At 46.1% G+C, this 20,844-nt stretch overlaps 1 protein-coding gene across 2 annotated transcripts in view; it reads right to left on the bottom strand.

Moving 5' to 3' along the window:
- Positions 1-10,464: 10,464 nt before the first annotated feature.
- The window catches only part of TMEM248 (transmembrane protein 248), a 32,827-nt gene continuing 22,447 nt past the window's right edge, over positions 10,465-20,844 (bottom strand). For both annotated transcript variants that reach the window (XM_062179665.1, XM_062179664.1), the window contains exons 3-7: positions 19,119-19,404; positions 16,977-17,127; positions 15,730-15,913; positions 13,576-13,719; positions 10,465-13,072 (exon numbers count right to left, since the gene is read on the bottom strand). In XM_062179665.1, coding sequence (XP_062035649.1) covers positions 13,052-13,072; positions 13,576-13,719; positions 15,730-15,913; positions 16,977-17,127; positions 19,119-19,404 — 786 coding nt within the window. In that variant the 3' untranslated portion in view covers positions 10,465-13,051. The remainder of the gene's footprint in view (positions 13,073-13,575; positions 13,720-15,729; positions 15,914-16,976; positions 17,128-19,118; positions 19,405-20,844) is intronic.

Here is a 20,844-nt window from a genome sequence, read left to right as displayed (position 1 = left end):
CTTTTGATTGCTTCTAAGTAATCTGATGATTAATTTTCTGAATTCCATTTCTGGTATGTCCTCAATCTGTTCATTTTCACCTTCTACTACTGAAACATTGTAGTGTTCCTATAGGGGTCTTATAATAGGTTCCTTATTTAAGTTTCTTCCACTGTCTTTTGGCATTTGTGTTGTTTTGTTTCATTTTATTGTCTTGTTATCTTTGGTTTGTGTCTTGTGACTTACGGGGATGTCTATACTTTCAGTGGGTACCAAGAGGTGTGTGCTGGGTGCTCAGTTCAGTATTCCAGGGTGGAGCAAGTATCCAAGGTAAGGCCCCCAGGGGGCTTTGTAGCTTTCCTCTAGTTATCAGGGTCGAGGAAGGAGTTCACCTCTGTTGGTGTGATCCACCCTTCTACTCAGCTGTGGGACGCCCCAGTGTTAGTCCCTGGTATGTTCAGAACTTATTCACACTGCTTGATGTTTGATGCTTGATTCACACTGCACCTTTGATCTGTGGAGTCTTTCCATTGAGCACAATTCCCTCTGTTAGGAAGTGCTATCAGTCTGTGGGTCATGTGCATAGCACGCCCAGCTCACTTCTCAATGGTGGTGGGTGGGCACAAGCTTTCCATATGCGGGGCTTCCCCTTGCCATACAGCTTGCATGGAAGGGGGAGGAATTTTTCTGAATTGTTATGGCCCTTGCTGTTTGGTGGAGGGTGAGGCAATGCAAGGGAGGGAGGGGAGCCAGCTACCAGCCTGATCTGCTGGTACCAGTGTTTTCCTCCATGGGTCCAAGCCTTCATTGTTTTTTAATTTTTTCCTATTAGCTCTTTCGGCAAAAACCTGGACTGTCTCTGTTGTTTTCACTGTGTTTCCCTTTGCAAATTGCCCATGGGCTTTATTTTAGGTGTGTGTTTCACCACTTTTTAAATATTAATATTTTCCTTGTGTGATTTGGACCCTTGTGTCACTATTCTGCCACCTTGGACCTCATTGGTTTAAATGATTTAGATTTTGCAAAAGTGACCCCAAGTGACTTCTAGCGTAAAACAGCATGCAGACTCACTTTTATTTTAAGAAGTAATGTAAAGTCACAGGAAGTCATTGATGTAATTTGAATGCACATCTGTCTAGGGACATCACAATCCGACTTGCTGTAGTGTGCTAGATTGAGAAGTAGGTGGCAGTGAATAGGAAGTAATGAAAAGCAAAAAGGCACCACACCCTTCCATACCTGGTCTCCTCCCAGTTGTAATCCTCTTTGTACCCAGGCCAGCAGGTAACACATAAGAATCTAGTACTGTGACTGTCCTAGGAAGTTAGGTCAACCAGGGACCCTCGGTCACCATTCTCCATATCATTTGGAGTAGAAATGTGTACAAACGCCATCATATTGGTGATAAACTCCTTTGCCCACTGGCAGCAGCTGTGCCTGGAATTCTGGCCTGAATGCTGATTCCTTCTAGAACTTTGGAACCAGCTTCTAAGGCTGAGCATTTTGTGTTCCATGAGAAACCCCATGATGGTTCAATTCTTCCCTGTGGGTGACAGTTTGTTCTGTCCTGGGAGCTTTCAGGACCTATCATTCCAATGAAATTTCCAAACATTTGAATCATTGGTTTATGGCACAAGTGTTGGGCTGGACACTTGAAGTGCCTTTTGAAATAAAAACACACATGCATAAGTTACAATCATTCCCACCATTTTGTCCTTATCTTTCTACTTTGAGGTCATGGCTTCCCTTGGAGAGGGCTGTATCCATGGTCCAGTTCAGCTGCCTGTCATGTTTCCAGAGTCTATTCAACTCATTTAGAGAATGTCTCCCTGCCAAGTGGGTATGAAAATCCCTTTCCCCAAGAGCAGGCCCTGAATCCCTCCTTGGCTTCTAGGTGGTTCCATGACAGTTGACAAAAGACTTCACAGGTGTGATGGTGGGAAGTTCTCCAGGGTTCTGCTTGTGGGCCCATTGTTATCACCTGGAAGTGATGTGGCAGGAGGGGCAGTGGAAGGGGACAGGAGCCGCAGTCCTGCAGATACATGGGACACAGTTTGCCCACACTCAGCATCAGCTGAAAACTGGAATCTCCTTGGAGCTGCCAGGCAGGGCACAACCTAGTAAATACTTGGACATGGACCTGGTTGGCTCATGGGCCTACAACCACCAGTTCAGCTAAAGTGCATTCAGGTAGCAGCAGACAACCAACAAGTTGGTGTGAGAAGGGGATGAAAGTGCCTGGAGCAGACCCAGCAGGTACTGCACAGCAGGCATTTTGGAGTCCAGAACCTATCTGGGCTAGGAAGGACCCCATCCGCACACACATTCACACTCATTGTCCTGCCAGCAAGGCCTGCTGCCTTCGTTTCATCATGACAACTCTTCTCATTGCTCAGCCCTCCTTGTGCGCTTACTGAAAATGTCCTTTTATGTTTTTCCCACCATTTTCTCAAGAGTTCCTGCACAGAGAGAACTTGATGACATGACTAAAGGTCACATGTCACATTAGGTTTTATTCCTCCTGATCTTGTTTTTAAATTATTTGATTTCTGAGGCAGAGAGACATGAAGACAGAGACAGAGCTAAAGACAGGCAGATACTCCACCCACTGGTTCATTCTCAAATGCCTAAAATAGCCAAGGGTTGTCCAGGGACTGAAGCCAGGAGCCAGGAATGCAATCTAGGTCACCCTGCTGGGTGAGAGAAACACAACTACTTGAGCCATCACCTGCTGCATCCCAGGGTATGCATTAGTGGGAAGACAGAATCAACAGCAGACTCAGGACTCAAACGCAGACACTCCAATCTGGGATGCCAGCATCCTGACTGGTGTCTATGTGACCAGGTCAAATGCAAGCCCCACAAATGACACATTTTCAATTTTTTCAGTTATGCCAAGCATATTGAGAGAGTCAAACCCCATTGTTAGGTTCAGATATGAGATACCAGATCAATGCACATACAAATCACAAATGCCAACCTTTGGTGAGTGGAGTTCGTTTCCCAGATCTGTTTGTGTAACTGCAGGCAGGCACTTAATCCATCTGAACCACAATTTGCCATCTGCACAGTAGAGACACACACCTGTGTCTGACCACAGGCTTGGAGAGGGATTGTCAGCTGGGAGCTGAACAGAGGGCATGGAGGACATTGGATTTGTCAGAGTATATCTGCAGGAAAGCTCACCATTGACATGACCTTGATTTTTGTTCTGTGACTGCAGATGGGTAGATAGTGTACCCACTGACCCAGTGGGGGGGAAAAAGGAGAAGGTTTTTCTCTCCTCATCTCACTCACAATCGCACCAGGCAACCAGCTGAGAGAGGGTGGGTGCCCTTTTGGGCAAAAGCAGCAGTTGTGAAAGCTCTTGTGCTTGAGCCCAGCAGCCAGCTGGGACAACACATCATGTCAGCAATTCCGATGGCAACAGCTCAGGTGCACACAATCAACAACCAGTGGTGAGAAGGCAACAGTCGGCTGGCACTCCTGTGCACAGCTGTGATCCAGAGATTATAGCAGAGGGGAAAAGCAAGTTCCCTACTGACTTTAAGTCTGGCTGGGAGGATTGATTGATAGGGGGATGAGCATGCAAGCAGCAATATGAGTGGCCCCCATTTGCTCAACATATCACAGGCTCTGGGGCTCAAGCCTCATAGGCAGAATACCCACAGGCAGCTGGCTCTGGAAACATCTTTGACTTTCTGCAGTCGTGACAGGCTACCAGGGAAGGGTGGGTCCTCTGGACCCCATGACAGCAGGAGTAGTGTGCTGAGACTGTGGCAATTCTGTGACTGCACAAGAGAGCTCAGGGTGTAGCTGGATCTCTGGACAATCATTGTGTGTGATTCCATATGCTCAGAGCTCCATGATTGCCTGGGGTGGAATTGCAATGGGATCTGTGCTCATACTGAGAACTGCACAGATCCTTTGTGTGGTTCATAAGGCAATGTGGATGAAATTTGCATCCACTGTGAACTAAAACCTATTAGTTCACATTGCTCACTTGGAAGAGAGGAGGTGAGGGTGATTACATCAACAGAGGTGACCATACTCACCTTTCTGCTAAAAAGAGATCTACCTCACTCAACTTGGATATCATCCTGAATACAGACCCCATCCTGTAGCAGTGACCAGAGCTCCCTGGCCACACTCAGCACACGCCCCTGGTGATTCACTGAAAGAGCAGATACCCCCACTAAGCCACAGAGGCATAATTCAAAGATAAAAGCCATCAGAGGGAAAAAACAACAAGTATTTCCACAAATGCTTAAAAATAAATGCAGAAATTCAAAAAACAGAATAAGGAAGACAACAGGACTCCCCTAAATGGACACAACAATACTTCCATATTCGAAAGTGAATATGGAAGAGATTAATGAAATTCCTCAAGTGGAATTCAAAAGATTAATCATAGGATTACTCAGAAGCAATGAGAAGTATATTCATGAATTAAAGAAATCCATACATGCCATGAGTGAAAAATTCTTCCATGAAATTGAGATTTCGAAGAGAAATAAAACTGCAATATTAAAAATGAATAATTCAATGTTTTTCACATATTGCACACGTAGAAAGCCATAACAACAGATTTGGTGAGGCAGAAGAAAGAGCTAGAAGACAAATCTCTGGAAATTTCTCAGACCAAAAAAAATTGAAGATATTATAAAAATTAAAAACAGTATTGTAGAGAAAAAACAACTGTCAACCTAGAATATTGTACCCTACGAAACTGATTTACAAACAAAGATGAATTTAAGACCTTCCATAACTAATCAAAATTGAAAGAATTTGTTCCCACTCATTCAGCCTTACAATGATGCTTAAGGATGTGCTACACACAGAAACATGGAAAGATAGTCATCATTGTGAAAGAATGTGAAGGCAGAAAATCTCCCAGTAAAAGTACAAAGGAAATGCAAGCAAACAGTAAGAATATTTATAGGAAAATGACAGGGACAATTAGTTACTCGTGAATAGTCACCTTGAATGTAAATGGCCTAAATGCTTTGATTAAAAGATACAGGGTGGTTGAATGGATTAAAAAGCAAGACCCATCATTTGGTACTTACAAGAAACACATCTCACCAACAAAGATACAGATGGATGAAAATGAAAGGATGGAAAAATGTCCAAACTAACAGAAAGCAAAAACAAGCAGGGATAACCATCCTAATATCAAACCAAATTGACTTGAACACAAAAATTGTTAAAAGAGACAAAGAAAGAAACTGTAATGATTAAGGGATTAATTCAATAGGAAGATGTGACTATAATAAATGTATATGCACCCAATGCCATGGCAACAGGCTATTCAAAATAAATGTGTATGGATCTAATGGGAGACATAGACTCCAATACAGTAGTAACAGGAACTTCAACACCCCTCTTTCATCAGTGAGCACATTAACTAGACAGAAAACTAGTCAAAAAACTTAGGAAACAAATGAAAACATCAATATAACATACCAAAGATTATGGGATATGGCATAAGCAGTGTTAAGAAGGAAGTTTATAGTATACATCAAAAAATCAGAAGGCACCAAATAAATTAGCTATCAATGCAGATCAAAGCAACAACAAATCAAACCCAAAATAAGTAGGAGGAAAGGAATATTAAAATTTAAAAATATCAATATTGAAACAAAAAAATACTAAAGATCAGCAAATCAAATACTTAAGTCAGCCATTAAAAAAGGAATGAAATCCTGACATTTGTAACAAAATGGATGGAATAGATTTCATCTGCTAAGTGAGTTAACCCAAACCCACAAAGAAAAATATCTCAGGCTTTGTATTACTGGTGGAAGTTAATATACAGAGAGGAAAATAAATGAGCAGTTCAAGTTTCAGCTGCTCCACTTCTGATCCAGCTTCCTGCTAATGGGTGTGAAGGAGACCTGGATGGAGTTCCAGCTCTGCACAGCCCTGTATGGTATGGCCATATGGGGACTGAACCAGTAGAGAGGGAAGATGTAACTCTTGGTATGAATCTGTCACTTCACTGTCACTCTGCCTTTCAAATAAAATTGTGTGGATGGGGCCAGCATTATGACATAACAAGTAAAGCCAACACATCCAAAGCCCATTCCATACGGCCACCAGTTTCAGTCCTGGCTGCTGCACTACTGATCAAACTCTTTGGGAATGGCCTGGGAAAGCAGTGGAAGATAGACCAAGTGCTTGAGGCCCTGCCACCCACATAGGAGATCTGAATGAAGCCCCTGGTCCCTAGTTGGTGTAGCACAGCCACAGCAGTTGCAGCCATCTGGGTAGTGAACCAGTAGATGAAAGCACTCACTCTCTCTCCCCTTTCTCTCCCTCCATTCCTCCATCCATCTGTGTCTCTCACTTGTTCAGTAACTCACTTTCAAAAAAAATCTTTTTGAAAAATTGTAGAGATGTCATATTAGTTGATATGTAGTTATAACTATTGCTTCACTGAATTACACCCTTCCCACACATTGATCATTGTCATGAATCCCCCATTTTGTGATATTAATAGCCCTCATTTCAAGAAAAGATGTGCATATCTATATATAAAGTGAATGAGGTCAAATGCAAAAAAAAGTTAAATCTTAAAACTAAAACTAAATTAAAATAAAAACATCTACTGCCCATCTCTGGCTGTTTCCTTGGTAAACTTCTCTTTGGGGGATGCCTGTGCTTGGCCCAGCACTGACACCACTGGGACACCCACATCCCATATCAGAGTGCCTGAGATCAAGTCCCAGCTCTACTTCCAGTTCCAGCTTCCTGCTAATACGCACCCTGGGAGGCAGCAGCTCAGGTTGTTGGGTCCTTGCCACCCACATGGACCCAGGTTGAATTCCTGGCCCCTCGCTTCAGCTTGGCCCAGCTATGGGAGTTGTACTTAGAGAGTTAAACCAAGGGTGAAAGTTCTCCCCATCTGTCTATTGTGTGTCCCTGTCTTTCAGATCAATGAATAAAAATAATTGGGGCCCAGTGTTGCAGCATAAAAGGTAGAGCTGCTCCCTGTGATGCCAGCATCCCATATGGGTGCTGGTTTGTTTCCTGGCTGTGCCACCTTTGATCCAGCTCCCTACTAATGGCCTGAGAAAATCAGTGAAGATGGCCCAAGTGATTGGGCCCCAGATACTCTCATGGGAGACCTAGAAGAAGCTCCTGCTCCTGGCATCAGGCCAGTGTTCACTGTGACAGCCATTTGGGGATTAACCCAGTGGGTAGATCTTTCTCTTCCTCTCTCCGTTACCTTGAACTTTCAAATAAATATATCATAAAAGAGTAAAAATTATTTGGTTCACTGGTGTACCCCTATCCCAAGAGGACCTTCAACCTCAGGCCAGCAGAGCTGCTGCTTATCTCCATTTATATCCTACGTTTCCTCTATTTACTGGTGAGGACATGAGCATGGGTTCCTCACCCTCGCCTCCACACCAGGTCCAACAGGGCTGCTGGTTTTCACAGCCTCACTCACCCTGGGAGCACTGCAAGCTCAGGGTGGGAAGGAAAGGGACACAGCTCCAGGCCAGCACACCAGCTTCTCCCACTCTTCTTTCCTGGGTGGTCACCATTTGTTGATCAATCAGTGCTGTTTTTTGGTTGGTTGGTTTGTTTTTTGGCTGATTCCCAGAGGCCGTAAAGGTTGTTGATTTTGTCTTGTTTCATAGCTGCCAGACACAGTGCTGGAAAAGGCCAGACATGAGTACCTCCTTCAGCATTGGACACAGCCTAGGATCTGGCTGGGATCATCTCATCTCCCCTCCCATCTTGAGTCCCAGGAGGTGAGTCGACCCTATTCAGTGAAGCTCTCCACTCAAACCCAGGCCTCCCTCAGCTGGCAAGGGGCAATACCAAAGTTTTAGGTTTGCCTGTACAGCTACGCAACACCATCTCAGGCAGTAAAACCCAGCGTGGTGGAGGAGGAGGAGGTGTGGTAACAAAATGATACTTCACAAAGGGAGCTGGTCTTTGTGGGGCTTCTGCTCAAGCTGAGCTCCCATATTGGAGCACTATTTCATGTCTCAGCTGCTAAACTTCCCATCCAGTCTCCTGCTCATGTGCCTAGGAAAATAGCAAATCCAGGCCCAAGTACTTATGCTCCTTCCACCCACTAAGGAGAGCAGTAGTTCTCTGCTCCAGGCTCCATCCTGGCCCATACCTGACAGTTGGGGCCCTGTGGGAAGTGAACCAGAGGAAGGAAGACCTCTCTCTCGCCCCCCTTTCCCTCATTTGCATTTCCAATACATAAATCTTTGTTAAAAATTACACATCACATGGTAATTTTTGGACAAATGTGGAAACTTTATTTATAAACAGAGGCAATGAGTTGGATCTGGTTCCAGTGGTCCAAACCCTTGCCACATAACAAAGGAGAGAAGGCCAGGTTGGGCTGAGAAATACCCAGCACTCCTCCCACGCACCTGGGGTACAGCAGGAATGCCACAGGGAGCTCCTCCATTGCCCCCCCCCCCCAAAGTCTCTGCTTCCACTGCTTTCCCCACTGCCCTGGATCCAGTGCCCCATTCCATGCCTGCCACCACCATCACCCCGTGCTCCCCTTCTCCCTCCCCGTCCCATGCTTAGCCCACCTCACCCTCCCTCACCCACCTTGGCCCTCCCTCGCCCACCCTCGGCCCACCCTCAGCCCACCCTCACCCCACCTGCACCCTCCCTCGGCCCACCCTCAGCTTGTCCACACCCTCCATTACCCTGCCCATGCCCGTACCCCCATCCTGCCTTCGCCCTTCCCTCACCCGTGTCCACCACTTCCTTGCTCCCCGGGCCCTCTCCCCACAGACCACTCTCCCTGTTCTGTCCCTGCCCTTGGTGCCTGTCCCTGTGCCACTGTGCTGGCAGCAAGGCCTAATAACCGCCATGCAGATTACCCTCACAGTGGGACTGTGTGCCACATGTGGAGCACACTCACTCTTGTGCACTGGGCACTTTCCACATTTGTCTACTTCCCAGCCCATCACGGGGTGGCAGGTCTAGACAGGCTCTTATGGGGCTCATGACCAATGGGACCTAGTTTTAAACTAACCACAGAGCAGGGATGAGTAAGCGTACAACATTCCTTCAAATCAATCACAACAGAGCTGCCCCTTCTCTGCTCGCAGGTCTTCCTCAGGCTGGGTAAGAGGTCAGTGCCATGGGCTTTACCCCACAGAAAACGATGACAAATTGATCAGACCACAATGGGTCATGGACACTAGCAGATGGAGGTATGAACCTTGCCCCTAAGGCTTTATGTGACCTCAGATCTTAGCTAAGGACATTATGCTCTCCCAATTGCCAAGGCTTTTTTTTTTTTTTTGGGGGGGGGGGGGGGGACAGGCAGAGTGGATAGTCAGAGAAAGAGAGACAGAAAGGTCTTCCTTTTTGCTGTTGGTTCACCCTCCAATGGCCACTGCAGCCGGCGCATCTCGCTGATCCAAAGCCAGGAGCCAGGTGCTTCTCCTGGTCTCCATGCGGGTGCAGGGCCCAAGGACTTGGGCCATCCTCCATTGCCTTCCCGGGCCATAGCAGAGAGCTGGCCTGGAAGAGGGGCAACCGGGATAGAATCCCGCGCCCCAACCGGGACTAGAACCCAGTGTGCCAGCGCCGCAAGGCGGAGGATTAGCATAGGATCCCTGCTGCCATGCCAGCCCATACCACTGCCACGGGGCTGGCAAGTTCCACATGCACTGTCCCTCTGGCCCCAGTCAGGTGTTACATAACTACGGGACATTTCCTGGGAGCCTGTTCGAGATAAACCAGCATACAGAGATGAGGAAGAGGTGGTAGTGAACAGCAGATTTGATTCCATCCTCCTGTTCCACCTGCTCTAGACACAAAGGAGGAGGAGGTGAGGGAGGTGAAGACAGAGGACTCCCTGAGGTCTTAGCATCCTCAGGGCTGTTCCTGTCACACTGAGGATTCCTGACTGGCCCATGGGCTGGTTCTGGCTGAGGAGTGAGGGGACACAGAGCCTTTGCTCAGTGGAAAGGGGGAGAACTACAGAGGGAGCAGACAGCCATAATCCAATCTCGGTTGCCAAGCTGATGGTAGGGTCTCACTAAATACATATCAGCCTTCGCCTGCTGTTCCCCATGGTGTGCTGTAGCAGGGGTCTGGATTGGAGGCAGAACCAGGACTCACCCCTGGCTCTCCCGGAAGGGACATGGGTTTTCCAAGCAGCATCTTAGCTGCTCTGCCAAACGCCTGTCTTGAGAAGTGTGCTTTAAACTCCCATATCTCATCCTCTCTCCCTTCTGGTCTGGGTTTATTATTCCCATCTTCAGGGCAGGATTTGGATCAGGTCTCTGAGCACCTGTTGGCCAAGTTGACTAGGAGTGTTTATCCTCTCAGGGAGAACACCTGTGGGCTTTTGGTGGCCACTTTATTAGGAAACACTACGCCCTCTCCTGCTGGTGACACCTCCAAGAACAGCTTACAAAACGCCTCAATGGTTTTTGATGTTTTTCCTGAGAAAGCACCAGACTAGAGGAAAAGGACACACAGAAATAAACTCAGATGTTTTATTCTGTAAAGCACATACGCACAGATTTCAAACACAGAAAATTAATCAGGGAGTGAATGCCCTAACAGATCAGCAACTGACCATCATGCAGCAAGAGAAGGGAAATGGATCTGCTGGCCCTCGTCACCCCACAGTGCCTGCAGGAGGGTCGAAAAACCAGGATGCTGAATCCCTACACACTGCCCAAGAAAATGCAACAGAAATGACGGGTTCCTAATAATGAGAAAAACTTACAAATAGAATCAAAACTGATTCAAGTCATACAGTGAAAAGACAAAAAGACAAAGGAAAGAGATCAATATGATCTGAAACAACCATTGAGTAGGAAGGTGCTCACCTTCTAATGGACCTCCAGTGCAAGATGCCTGAGGAAGAGCCAGTGCTTCTGGCCCAGGCCACTGCTGGAACGCTCTTCTCATCCTCAAGTCCACCAGCAAGTACAGCTGAGGAACAGGCCTTGTCTTAGGTGCCCAGGTAGTCACAGAATCCAGAGCATCTGAGATTCTGTGGAAACCTCTTCAGGCATGAGGCCTCCTCAGCCAGGGCCCCAGTCCCCTCTCCTCCCCAGCCTTCTTCCACCCACCTTCACACACTGCTGCATCTCTGTTATATCTTTGAGGAGTACCTACTAGCATGAATGTTGGATTTTACAGCGTGCATTCTGGCCTCATGAGAAGTCACATTGTCCAGGCATTTTTGGCACTTCCTCTCCTCATGCCTGACAGTCTCCTTCCTCCCCTGGCTAGATTCCAGCCATTCCTCATCACTTGAACAGAGTCATTCTCCTGGGTAACAAGCTGGATAGAAGAGACCAGTGAAATGGACTTTCATCACTTATCTCTTTCCTTTAATATGACTCTGCCAGTTACAACTCCACTCCTGTAACTCCACTTCACTGGGATTTTATTAACTCATAGCAGCTTAATCTCCTAATGATGTGGACGTTTCTAAAGGCCAAGCCAAAGGGCTCTTTTTCAATCTTGTCTCATAAAGGGTCTCAGAGTCTCCAAAGGGAAAACTAAATTAAGAAGTTAGCCATGCATTATGTAAGCAACTTGTATCATACAAAAAAAATGGGAAGACAAATATGATTACTGCACTTCAAATATACTCAAAGGGGAAAAAGGAATATTAACTTATTATTTCGTGATTTTACAAATCAAAGCCCACAGTTGTGGTCCATTCATGAGTGCCTGTGATAAAATGTTCTAGGCCAATATATTTCAGACTGCAGGAGCTAATCATAATTTAAAACAGGCAACAGACCTAAAGGAAAGAAGTACTGACAGCCATGTCCAGTGTTTTCACTGCCCTCCTGCTCCCACACTGCCTGACAGAACAGAATGATGATGAGTTCTTTAGGTTAAGAGTTATTAAGAAAAACAGTAAGACAAAGAATAAAATTTTAAAAATGAAGAATCAGAAGGAAAACAGGATGCAGAAACTACATGATCACAATCTTCCAAGAAAAATATTTTTGGTTTTCTTTGATAAATGGCAACTCTGACTTACAGTCTCTCCAATTTCACAGGCACCCTTTTCATGTTACAGATCTCCCTAGTTGCCATTTTCTTTCTGAAGATGTGTTAGTTGCATAGAAATAAATGCCAAGAGTGGAAAAATTCATCCTCTTGGAAAAACAAAAACACAAACCTTTTCATAGCTGTTCTATCAAGTCATCATTCTCTCTTTTCATACTGTCATTTACATCCTAGAAAATAGAACAGCTCCTTTTTAATCTACACTGAGCCATTTACTTAATTTTAAGCCCTTCTGAGTGAGAGAGCTGCTTTGACTGTTATCATAGCAGGAAGGGGCAAGAGGGCAGAAAGAGAGAACATTCTGTGCAACTGCAAGACCAGGTTCCTCACTGTCCAGATAGAAAATGAAGCTGAGATCTTTAGCATGTAGGTGGCGCTGAAATATTTAACTTTTTACTCAGGATAAAAGCACAACTCTTTCCTAACTAAAGTGGTATTAAAATGTGACTATTTTATTCATTTTGCCTTCCAAAAGTAACCCAAAACTGAAATAGGTATGTTTCCTTGCAAGCAAAATTGAGAAAAGGTATTACTGCTGTTACTACGATTAAGCCACACACACATTAAAATCCACAAAATGGATTGGTGGCTTTGGAAATGCAAGATCATATCAAAGGTGCAGACTTGTTTCAAACATTCTGTACATACCAGGCTGACACAGAACCAAAGCCAACTTCGACCCCACCAGTGAAGAAACGTGCCTGTGACCTTGGTGGAAAGCTCACCACCTGCTCCCAGGCAGCTAGACCCCTGCATCCTCTTCTAGCACTATGCAGTCCACAAGTCCCATGGTGAGGCTGAAGGGCTCTGGCTGCACCCATTGCAAAGCACGTGCATCATTGGACCAATTTCCAAGTAGGTTTTTATAAATATGTACAAATCAGTTACAGGCACTTGAAATGTCTTTGGCTGGAATAACCCAACATTGCAAGATCATCATGTATTCACAGAGTGGCCAGGCCCAGGCTGGGTTCAGCAGGCAATGATTATGGTTCTTTCAGTCTCTCTCAGGAAACAGGCAGCTGTGGGATTAGGCTTCAGCCAAAGCCACCTAGAAGACAGCAAGACAAGGAGTCCAGACAAATGGCAATCCAAAGGACTCAGCCCCAGTGGCACCCAACAGTGGGAGAAGGGGGCTTAGGCATCCAGGCTGCCCTGACTACAGGCAGCTGACAGACAGGGATGCCACTGAATTCCCGGGAAAAATGCCTGGAAGAAGCCTATCTGCAAAACCACTGGGCTGGCTCCCTGGTCTGCAGGTTTAACCCTGATTGGCATCTGTTAGATGACTTCTCAGGCTGATGAAGGGGGAGAGGGAAGGCCGGTTGTCCAGGTCCAGTGTCCAGTGTTTCATGGGGATGTTACTGTATTGGCATAGTCAGTACCTCTGCAAAGTCGGTACGGCTAAAAATCTAACACCATGATTTTGGCTGAAAAGACCACTCCTAATGAAAAGACAGGAATTAATCTGGAGTAAAAGGGCCACCCACAATCAATGAATAAGCACTAACCAGGAGTTTCTGTGTATAGAACTCTCTAGCAAATGCTGCTCACCTTCTCAGGACAAAATTCAGGATTGCTCTGACGCAATTTGCTGGGTCTGCCTTTGATAACAGCATAGCAAAACATTGTGATCACCATCACGAAGAGGAAGTAACTGGTGTGCATGAGATGCAAATTTATTAATGAACGGTCATCCTAAATGGAAACGAGGGAGAAGAGAAATGTGAGCACTGAGTTACCAACAGACTTCCAGTTTAGGTTTCTGGAGACAGAATTCACAGCCTCCAATCTCGTCTCAACTTTAATTAGCTTTTTTTAAAATTTTACTTATTTATTTGAGAGCCAGAATGAGAGAGAAAAGGAGAGAAGGGAGAAAAATCTTCCATCCACGGTTCACTCCCCAAACGGCTACAATGATCAGGGCTGGGCCAGGCCAAAGCTAGGAGCCAGGAGCTGCTTCCAGGTCCCCCACATGGGTGCAGGGGCCCAACCACTTGGGCCATCCCATCCTCTACTGCGTTCCCAGGCACAGTAGTAGGGAGCTGGTACGGAAGTGAAGGGGCCAGTACTGGAACTGGTGCCCGTTTGGGATGCCTGACTGCAGGCTGTGGCTTTAACTCACTGAGCTACAGCACTGGCCCCCTCAACTTTAATTCTTAAGCCAAACAGGAAGTTTTCCCTTTGGGCTCCCAAGCTATCAAAGCAGGTACTCACTAAATGAAGACCTGGAGTTCCTAAGCGAGCCCTGTTGGGGACCTCCCACTTCTTTCTTTTGCTTGTGCTCTGTCCTGGCTTCTGCATCTCACAATGCTCCAACCCCTACCCACCCACATGCTCTCCTCTCCCAAGGCTCCAGAGCCTCGTCTTCCCCCTTCTCTTCCCTGGAAACATCCTCTTCAGGCAACTGCCCTCAGGTTTCTCAGCTCATAGCCCATGTCTGTGTTCCTAACTCACAAATCCCTGACCTGGAAGGCCTCAGTACATAACCTTTCCCCAGGGGAGGCAGCTCCCTTCCTTCTGCTTTTCCCCACTCTCCTAAGTCTCAGGCTGAAGATGCTCAGGACATCCTGGATGACTTTTCACCTCTCACAGGTAATCAATCACCAGGCCCAGTCAGTGGGAGAGACTCCAGAAGGCTTCCAGCCTACTCTCCACTGCTCCCTCATGCAGGCCTCCAGCCTAAGAACTTCTACAACTCCATAGAAATGAACTACAGAAAAGAGGCAGGGAACAGGACAAGGGATAAGAAATTCACCCACAGGGCCGGCACCGTGGCACAGTGGATTGATCCTCCGCCTGCGGCACCAGCATCCCATGTGGGCACCACTTCTAGTCCCAGCTGCTCCTCTTCCAATCCAGCTCTCTGTTGTGGCCTGGGAAAGCAGTGGAGAATAGCCCAAGTCCTTGGCCCCTGCGTCTGCATGGGAGACCAGGAAGAAACTCCTGGGTCCTGGCTTCGGATTGGTGTAGCTCCAGCAATTGCAGCCAGTTGGGAAGTGAACCAATGGAAGGAAGACCTTTTTCTTTCTCTCTCTCTCTCTCTCTTCTCTTCCTCTTTCTCTCTCTCTCTCTCTCTCTCTCTCTCACTGTGGCTCTACCTCTCAAATAAATAAATAAATAAAACTCTTTTAAAAAAAAAAAGAAATTCACCCACACACACTGACAGGAAGACAGGGAAGAGCTCTTAGAAAATCTCCATGCATTCTGTTAAAGTCTAAGCAGGACACTAAACTAGTTCTTCACCTGCTATACTAGTAAATGTCTTCTTCTCATTTCCTCTCTGTCCATGAAAAACCTATGCATGCCTCAATATCTACCCAAAGATTCATCTCCTTGTACGACTACCTCTACCTTTTTGAATACCAAACAGCACTACTTACTACTGCTCAGACCCACACTAAGCACACACTCTCCCAGCAATGCTTGTGTGCATCAGTAGCACTGCACAGGCATCTCAAGGAATCCTTTTGGGTCAGCACACAGCAGTGCTCACTAAGTAACTGCTGCTAAACACAGCAGAAAATGGAGGAAAGAACCAGATGTTTCTTAACCCAAAGGGTGACCTGTTTCCCCAAGTCTCCCCTCTCTTCCTAGGTTCCCAACCCAGCTGTAAATCTGGAGTGGCAGGGACTAAGTTAATCCAAGAAGTAAACAGAGCCTTGGCCAGCGGTTGCAGAACAGCCAGCCACAGATTTTCTCACTTACGTCTGGAACCATAACTGTAAGCTTCGGATTTAAAGCATGATAGACTTTTCCAATGGCCCCCTTGTAACACCAGAAAGGATTGTAATCTTGAGCATATTTAGTGTTGGCATCTCTGGCGGTCGTGAAGATCTTGTACCAGAGCGTGGCATTGCTGTACGTGTCAGGAACACAGTGCGGTGGCTGCCTGTGGGGGCAGAGAGGGGAAAACAGATGCTTGGTGGCCTGAGACACTCACATGTTTCTCCCCCCTCAGCAGTGGGCACAACACTGAACAGAGCACCATGTGTGCAAAGCATAAACTAAATGAGACATACATGTTTCTGATAATACCTTGTTTCACCATTCCATTTGCATTTTTAGGGTCTCTTTGTTTCTGAGGTAAACACAGACCAGGAAAGAAACAGGCATCTGACCTTTAGGAGTTGGATGTTGGGATTCTGCCTCCTCCATGCAAACCACAGTCTTCTCACATATGACACAGCCTGAGAGAGCCCTACTCCTTTGAAGTCTATTTTCTCCAATGATGTGAATTCTTCATTACAACTGGAAGCTTCATACAAACTTCTGCATCAGCTATCACAACACCCAGTCATGGTTAACTTACCTGACCTTGCTCTACAAACTTGCAAATGTCTAATGCAGATAAACCTCAGAATAAGTCTTACCTCAGAATAAGTAAGTCTTGCTTACAAAGGATTCACCATTGAATTCTTATAAATAGGCTGAACTTTGAGTATTTTGCTTATTTATAGGTCATTATTTCATTTACAGAAAAAAATGGATGCAAAATAATAATATTGACTGCTGTTCAAAAAAAAAAATTAAAGCTAAAGTTTCAGAAACAGTTAACTGTTAGGTGGAAAATAAAGTTCTACTTATACTCTTGACTTAAGAACTAACATGTTCTTGACAACACTTTAGGGAGCTGTAACTACAAATTGCTCTGGCCATCGGGTCAGCTCTTATTTCTGTTTCCTGAGATGCGCCTCTTCTCTACCCACAGAAAAGGCAGCCTAAGAATATCCAGTGACAACCATGCACTTCTCCTGCCCTGCAGAAGCATGAACTTTCTGGTATTTGTATGCAGAAGTTCTACCTTCAGAATTTCAAATGAAACTTAAACCACCTTTTGTCCAAGATCAGGCAATGGTAATTCTACAAAGTCACACAATTCGAGTAACCCTGATCATTCACTGCTGGACAGCCCAACTAATATAGCCCATCCACCGGGTGCAGGGAACACTTACACAGTGACAGGGAACACTCCAGGAGTGGCCGTGAGCGTCATGCAGGCCGTGAACACCACTTGCTCACAGTGACCATGAAGAGCACAGTCATCTGAGCTCCAAGCTGTAGGCAGGGTAAAGGTGATGTTTATCTCCTCATGCGCTTCCCTGCCTGGGAAAGAGAAATCAGCGTTTTGGTTAGCAAAGGAAAAGATTCATCCGTTTATTATTCTCTGGGATTCAAATAGGAATCACCTATCAGCCGAAACAACAGACCTGATCACAACTTTGACGTCTGCTCAACCAGTAGAGCCAGCAAGTGGCAAATGGGGAGGGGTCACCTTTCAGTGGCGCCTGGAGAGTCCAAGCAAGGGCATAGGCAGTATCCGAACTGCAAAGTTTGGGCTGGGTGAATGACGGCCACTGTTTTCAGCGTTATACAGCACTCCCAACCATTTTCAACCAGCTTTCACATGTATTCACTTAAAATTTACCAAGAAATAAATATAACTGAAAAAGCATTACTGTTGCCCTTTTAGAGAGGAACAAACTGAGCATTAGAGGATCTCAGAGTCTTATTAAGAAAGGTCCTGGGGCCGGCACTGTGGCGCAGCGGGTTAAAGCCCTGGCCTGAAGTGCCGGCATCCCACATGGGCGCCGGTTCTAGTCCCAGCTGCTCCTCTGCCAATCCAGTTCTCTGCTTTGGCCTGGGAAATCAGTAGAAGATGGACCAAGTCCTTGGGCCCCTGCACCCGCATGGGAGACCGGAAGAGGCTCCAGGCTCCTGGCTTTGGATCAGCGCAGCTCCGGCCATTGTGGCCATCTGGGGGAGTGAACCATCGGACAGAAGACCTCTCTCTCTCTCTGCCTCTCCTCTCTCTGTGTAACTCTGTAACTTTCAAATAAAATAAATCTTAAAAAAAAAAAAAAGGTAGGTCATACACCTGGATAGTGATGAAGCCTAAATGAAAACCGAAGTGTTCTAAAATCACAGCAGAAGAAAAAGGTCTACCTGCTATATGCAAAACCCAGAAGTCACCTGGACCCTGACTAGGGGAGAGCTGTTATGGGAACAGTCACTTCTAAACAAAAATCCCTTTAAGGACTTTTTTTTTTTTTTTTTTTTTTTGACAGGCAGAGTGGACAGTGAGAGAGAGAGACAGAGAGAAAGGCCTTCCTTTTGCTGTTGGTTCACCCTCCAATGGCCGGCACACCACACTGATCCAAAGGCAGGAGCCAGGTGCTTATCCTGGTCTCCCATGGGGTGCAGGGCCCAAGCACTTGGGCCATCCTCCACTGCACTCCCAGGCCATAGCAGAGAACTGGCCTGGAAGAGGTGCAACCAGGACAGAATCCGGCACCCCAACCGGGACTAGAACCCGGTGTGCCGGCACCGCTAGGTGGAGGATTAGCCTGTTGAGCCACAGCACCCGCCTTAAGGACCTCTTAAAATGGCTTTTGGAAACTGAAAAACCAAAGGTCATTCTTCCAAGGCCCAGGGCTGCCATGGGCCATCTTCGCTCATCATTCCAGGTCCCACTGCTTCCCCATCCCTCTCCTGACAGACTCACAGCTTTGGGACCGGTCAAAGGGCTGGGCTCCATGTTTTACAGGTGTTTATTTTTAAAATGATTTAACAAGCAGTCACACAGCACTTCCTTTTTTGTGAGGAACTACACTTGGAAGTGCTTGAGAAATGTTAACTCCTTTGTCTCTTATATAATCCCATAGTCCAAGGAGAAGAGACCAGACTCTGGGCTTTTCTAGTTCTTCCTGGCAGCCAGTCCAGAGCTGAGCTAATGGTAGGCATTCAACAAGAAGTAGACTAACAGTGATGTCACATGTATAGTAAGCACTGAAAACTCCAATGGGAGAAGCCCAAACAAAAATTACATGTGTGTGAATGCCAAGGCCAGAAAGGGGTACAGTTTGTCAGTTTCTCATCCTGATGGGCTTTTACGAAGAGACTAATAAATTCCAAGTCCTTTATAAGTGAAGCTGTATTAGAAACGGTTCCTGCTTGACTTCACATGGGTCAAACACAACAAAAGGAGACATATGTGTGAAATAAGAAACAATCTGATAAGTAAAACCATACACAGAGAATACTCTAACAGCTGTCCTCCTAGAAGTCTAAAAAGAAAGGCACCAACGATCTCATACCTGAAAGTCCAATTTGATGCCCCAAAATGGTTGAGTACAGATGGGTGACGTTGCGTGAGTACCCTCCAAAGGGTTTCAGTGGGTCCAGGGTTAGAGTGATTGCAACTGAGATGTTAACTGGACCTGAATCCTCCAGGGCCTGGGGTGACTGGGTGGATACCCTGGCCTGCCCACTGGTCATTGTGCTTTCTGGAGTAGTGGTGTCATTTGTAGGATGCTTCAGTGTTTCATTCTCCGACACACAGAAATCCAAATCATTAAAGCGCAGCAGAAAGGTATTCCAGTCCTTCAGTGGAAGGAAATAGACAGATATAAACATGAGCTACCAGAGTCTCCTGCCACAGGACCACAGACACAGCCCTGGGGATGGCATCACATCACAATAACACAGTCAGAGTCCAGCATTACCAATGACAGTGCAAGACGGCCATCATCCTCTTGTACTGGCAGAAGACCATGAGTTTCTTAATCACTTTCATACTCATAATGCAAAATAGTAACTCTACATTGGCACAGATATTAGAAGCTGTGAGGTTAAACAAATTCACTCAAGAAAATTTGTTTTTTATCTCTGCCTTTCAAATAAATGAATTTTTTAAAAAAAGCTTGAACAAAACATTAAAAACATTAATCCAAATTATAACCATAGTTTGTTTTTGTTTTTGTGTTTTTTCAAATGAGGCTGCCAGGGCAAGTGTTTGGCACAGCAGTTAAGACACCACTTGGGGCCGGCACGTGGCTCAACGGGCTAATCCTCCGCCTTGCGGCGCCGGCACACCAGGTTCTAATCCCAGTCGGGGCACCGGATTCTGTCCCAGTTGCCCCTCTTCCAGGCCAGCTCTCTGCTGTGGCCCGGGAGTGCAGTGGAGGATGGCCCAAGTGCCTGGGCCCTGCACCCACATGGAGACCAGGAGGAAGCACCTGGCTCCTGCCTTCGGATCAGTGAGGTGCACTGGCTGCAGCACACCAGCCGCAGCGGCCATTGGAGGGTGAACCAATGGTAAAGGAAGACCTTTCTCTCTGTCTCTCTTTCTCACTGTCCACTCTGCCTGTCAAAAAAAAAGAAGACACCGCTTGGGATGCCTGTATCCCATATTCAAGTGTCTGGGTCCCAATCCTAGCTCCACTGTCAATTAAGCTCCCTGCTAATGCACACCCTAGGAAGCAGCATATGATGGCTCAAGTACTTGGGTTCCTGCCACCCACATGAAAGACGTATATGGAGTTTCCAGCACCCAGTTTTGGCCTGGCCCAGCCTCCACTGTCATAGGCATTTGGAGAATGACCCAGCAATGGAAACTGTCTTTCAAATAAATAAAATTAATAAATTTATTTTTAAAAACACACATACAGCTATTACTGTCATGGTTCACAGATACCAACAATGTGAGTGACATACCAGGGTCTATGTTAATTTTAGCAGAAATCCAAAGATGAAGTAGTCTGTTAACTACAACTTCTCTTCACCAAGCAACATTAGTTTATAAAAAGTTGCCAAGTGTGAAGACAAATCAGATTACACTTTCTCATTACTCTAACACTAGGATTAATTTTAAAACACAATTTGGGCTAGCCCCAAGATGTCAAATGTTCTACTTTTTTAGCATCATTATATGTAATTGTACAAGAGTAGTTAAAAAAAACTTGTCGCCGGCGCCGCGGCTCACTAGGCTAATCTTCTACCTTGCGGCGCCGGCACACCGGGTTCTAGTCCCGGTCGGGGCAC

Source organism: Lepus europaeus, chromosome 21, assembly GCF_033115175.1.
Source record: "Lepus europaeus isolate LE1 chromosome 21, mLepTim1.pri, whole genome shotgun sequence".
In the NCBI taxonomy this organism is placed as follows: Eukaryota; Metazoa; Chordata; class Mammalia; order Lagomorpha; family Leporidae; genus Lepus; species Lepus europaeus.
Note: the sequence above shows the minus strand (reverse complement) of the source record. Positions and strands in the feature narration are given on the sequence as shown.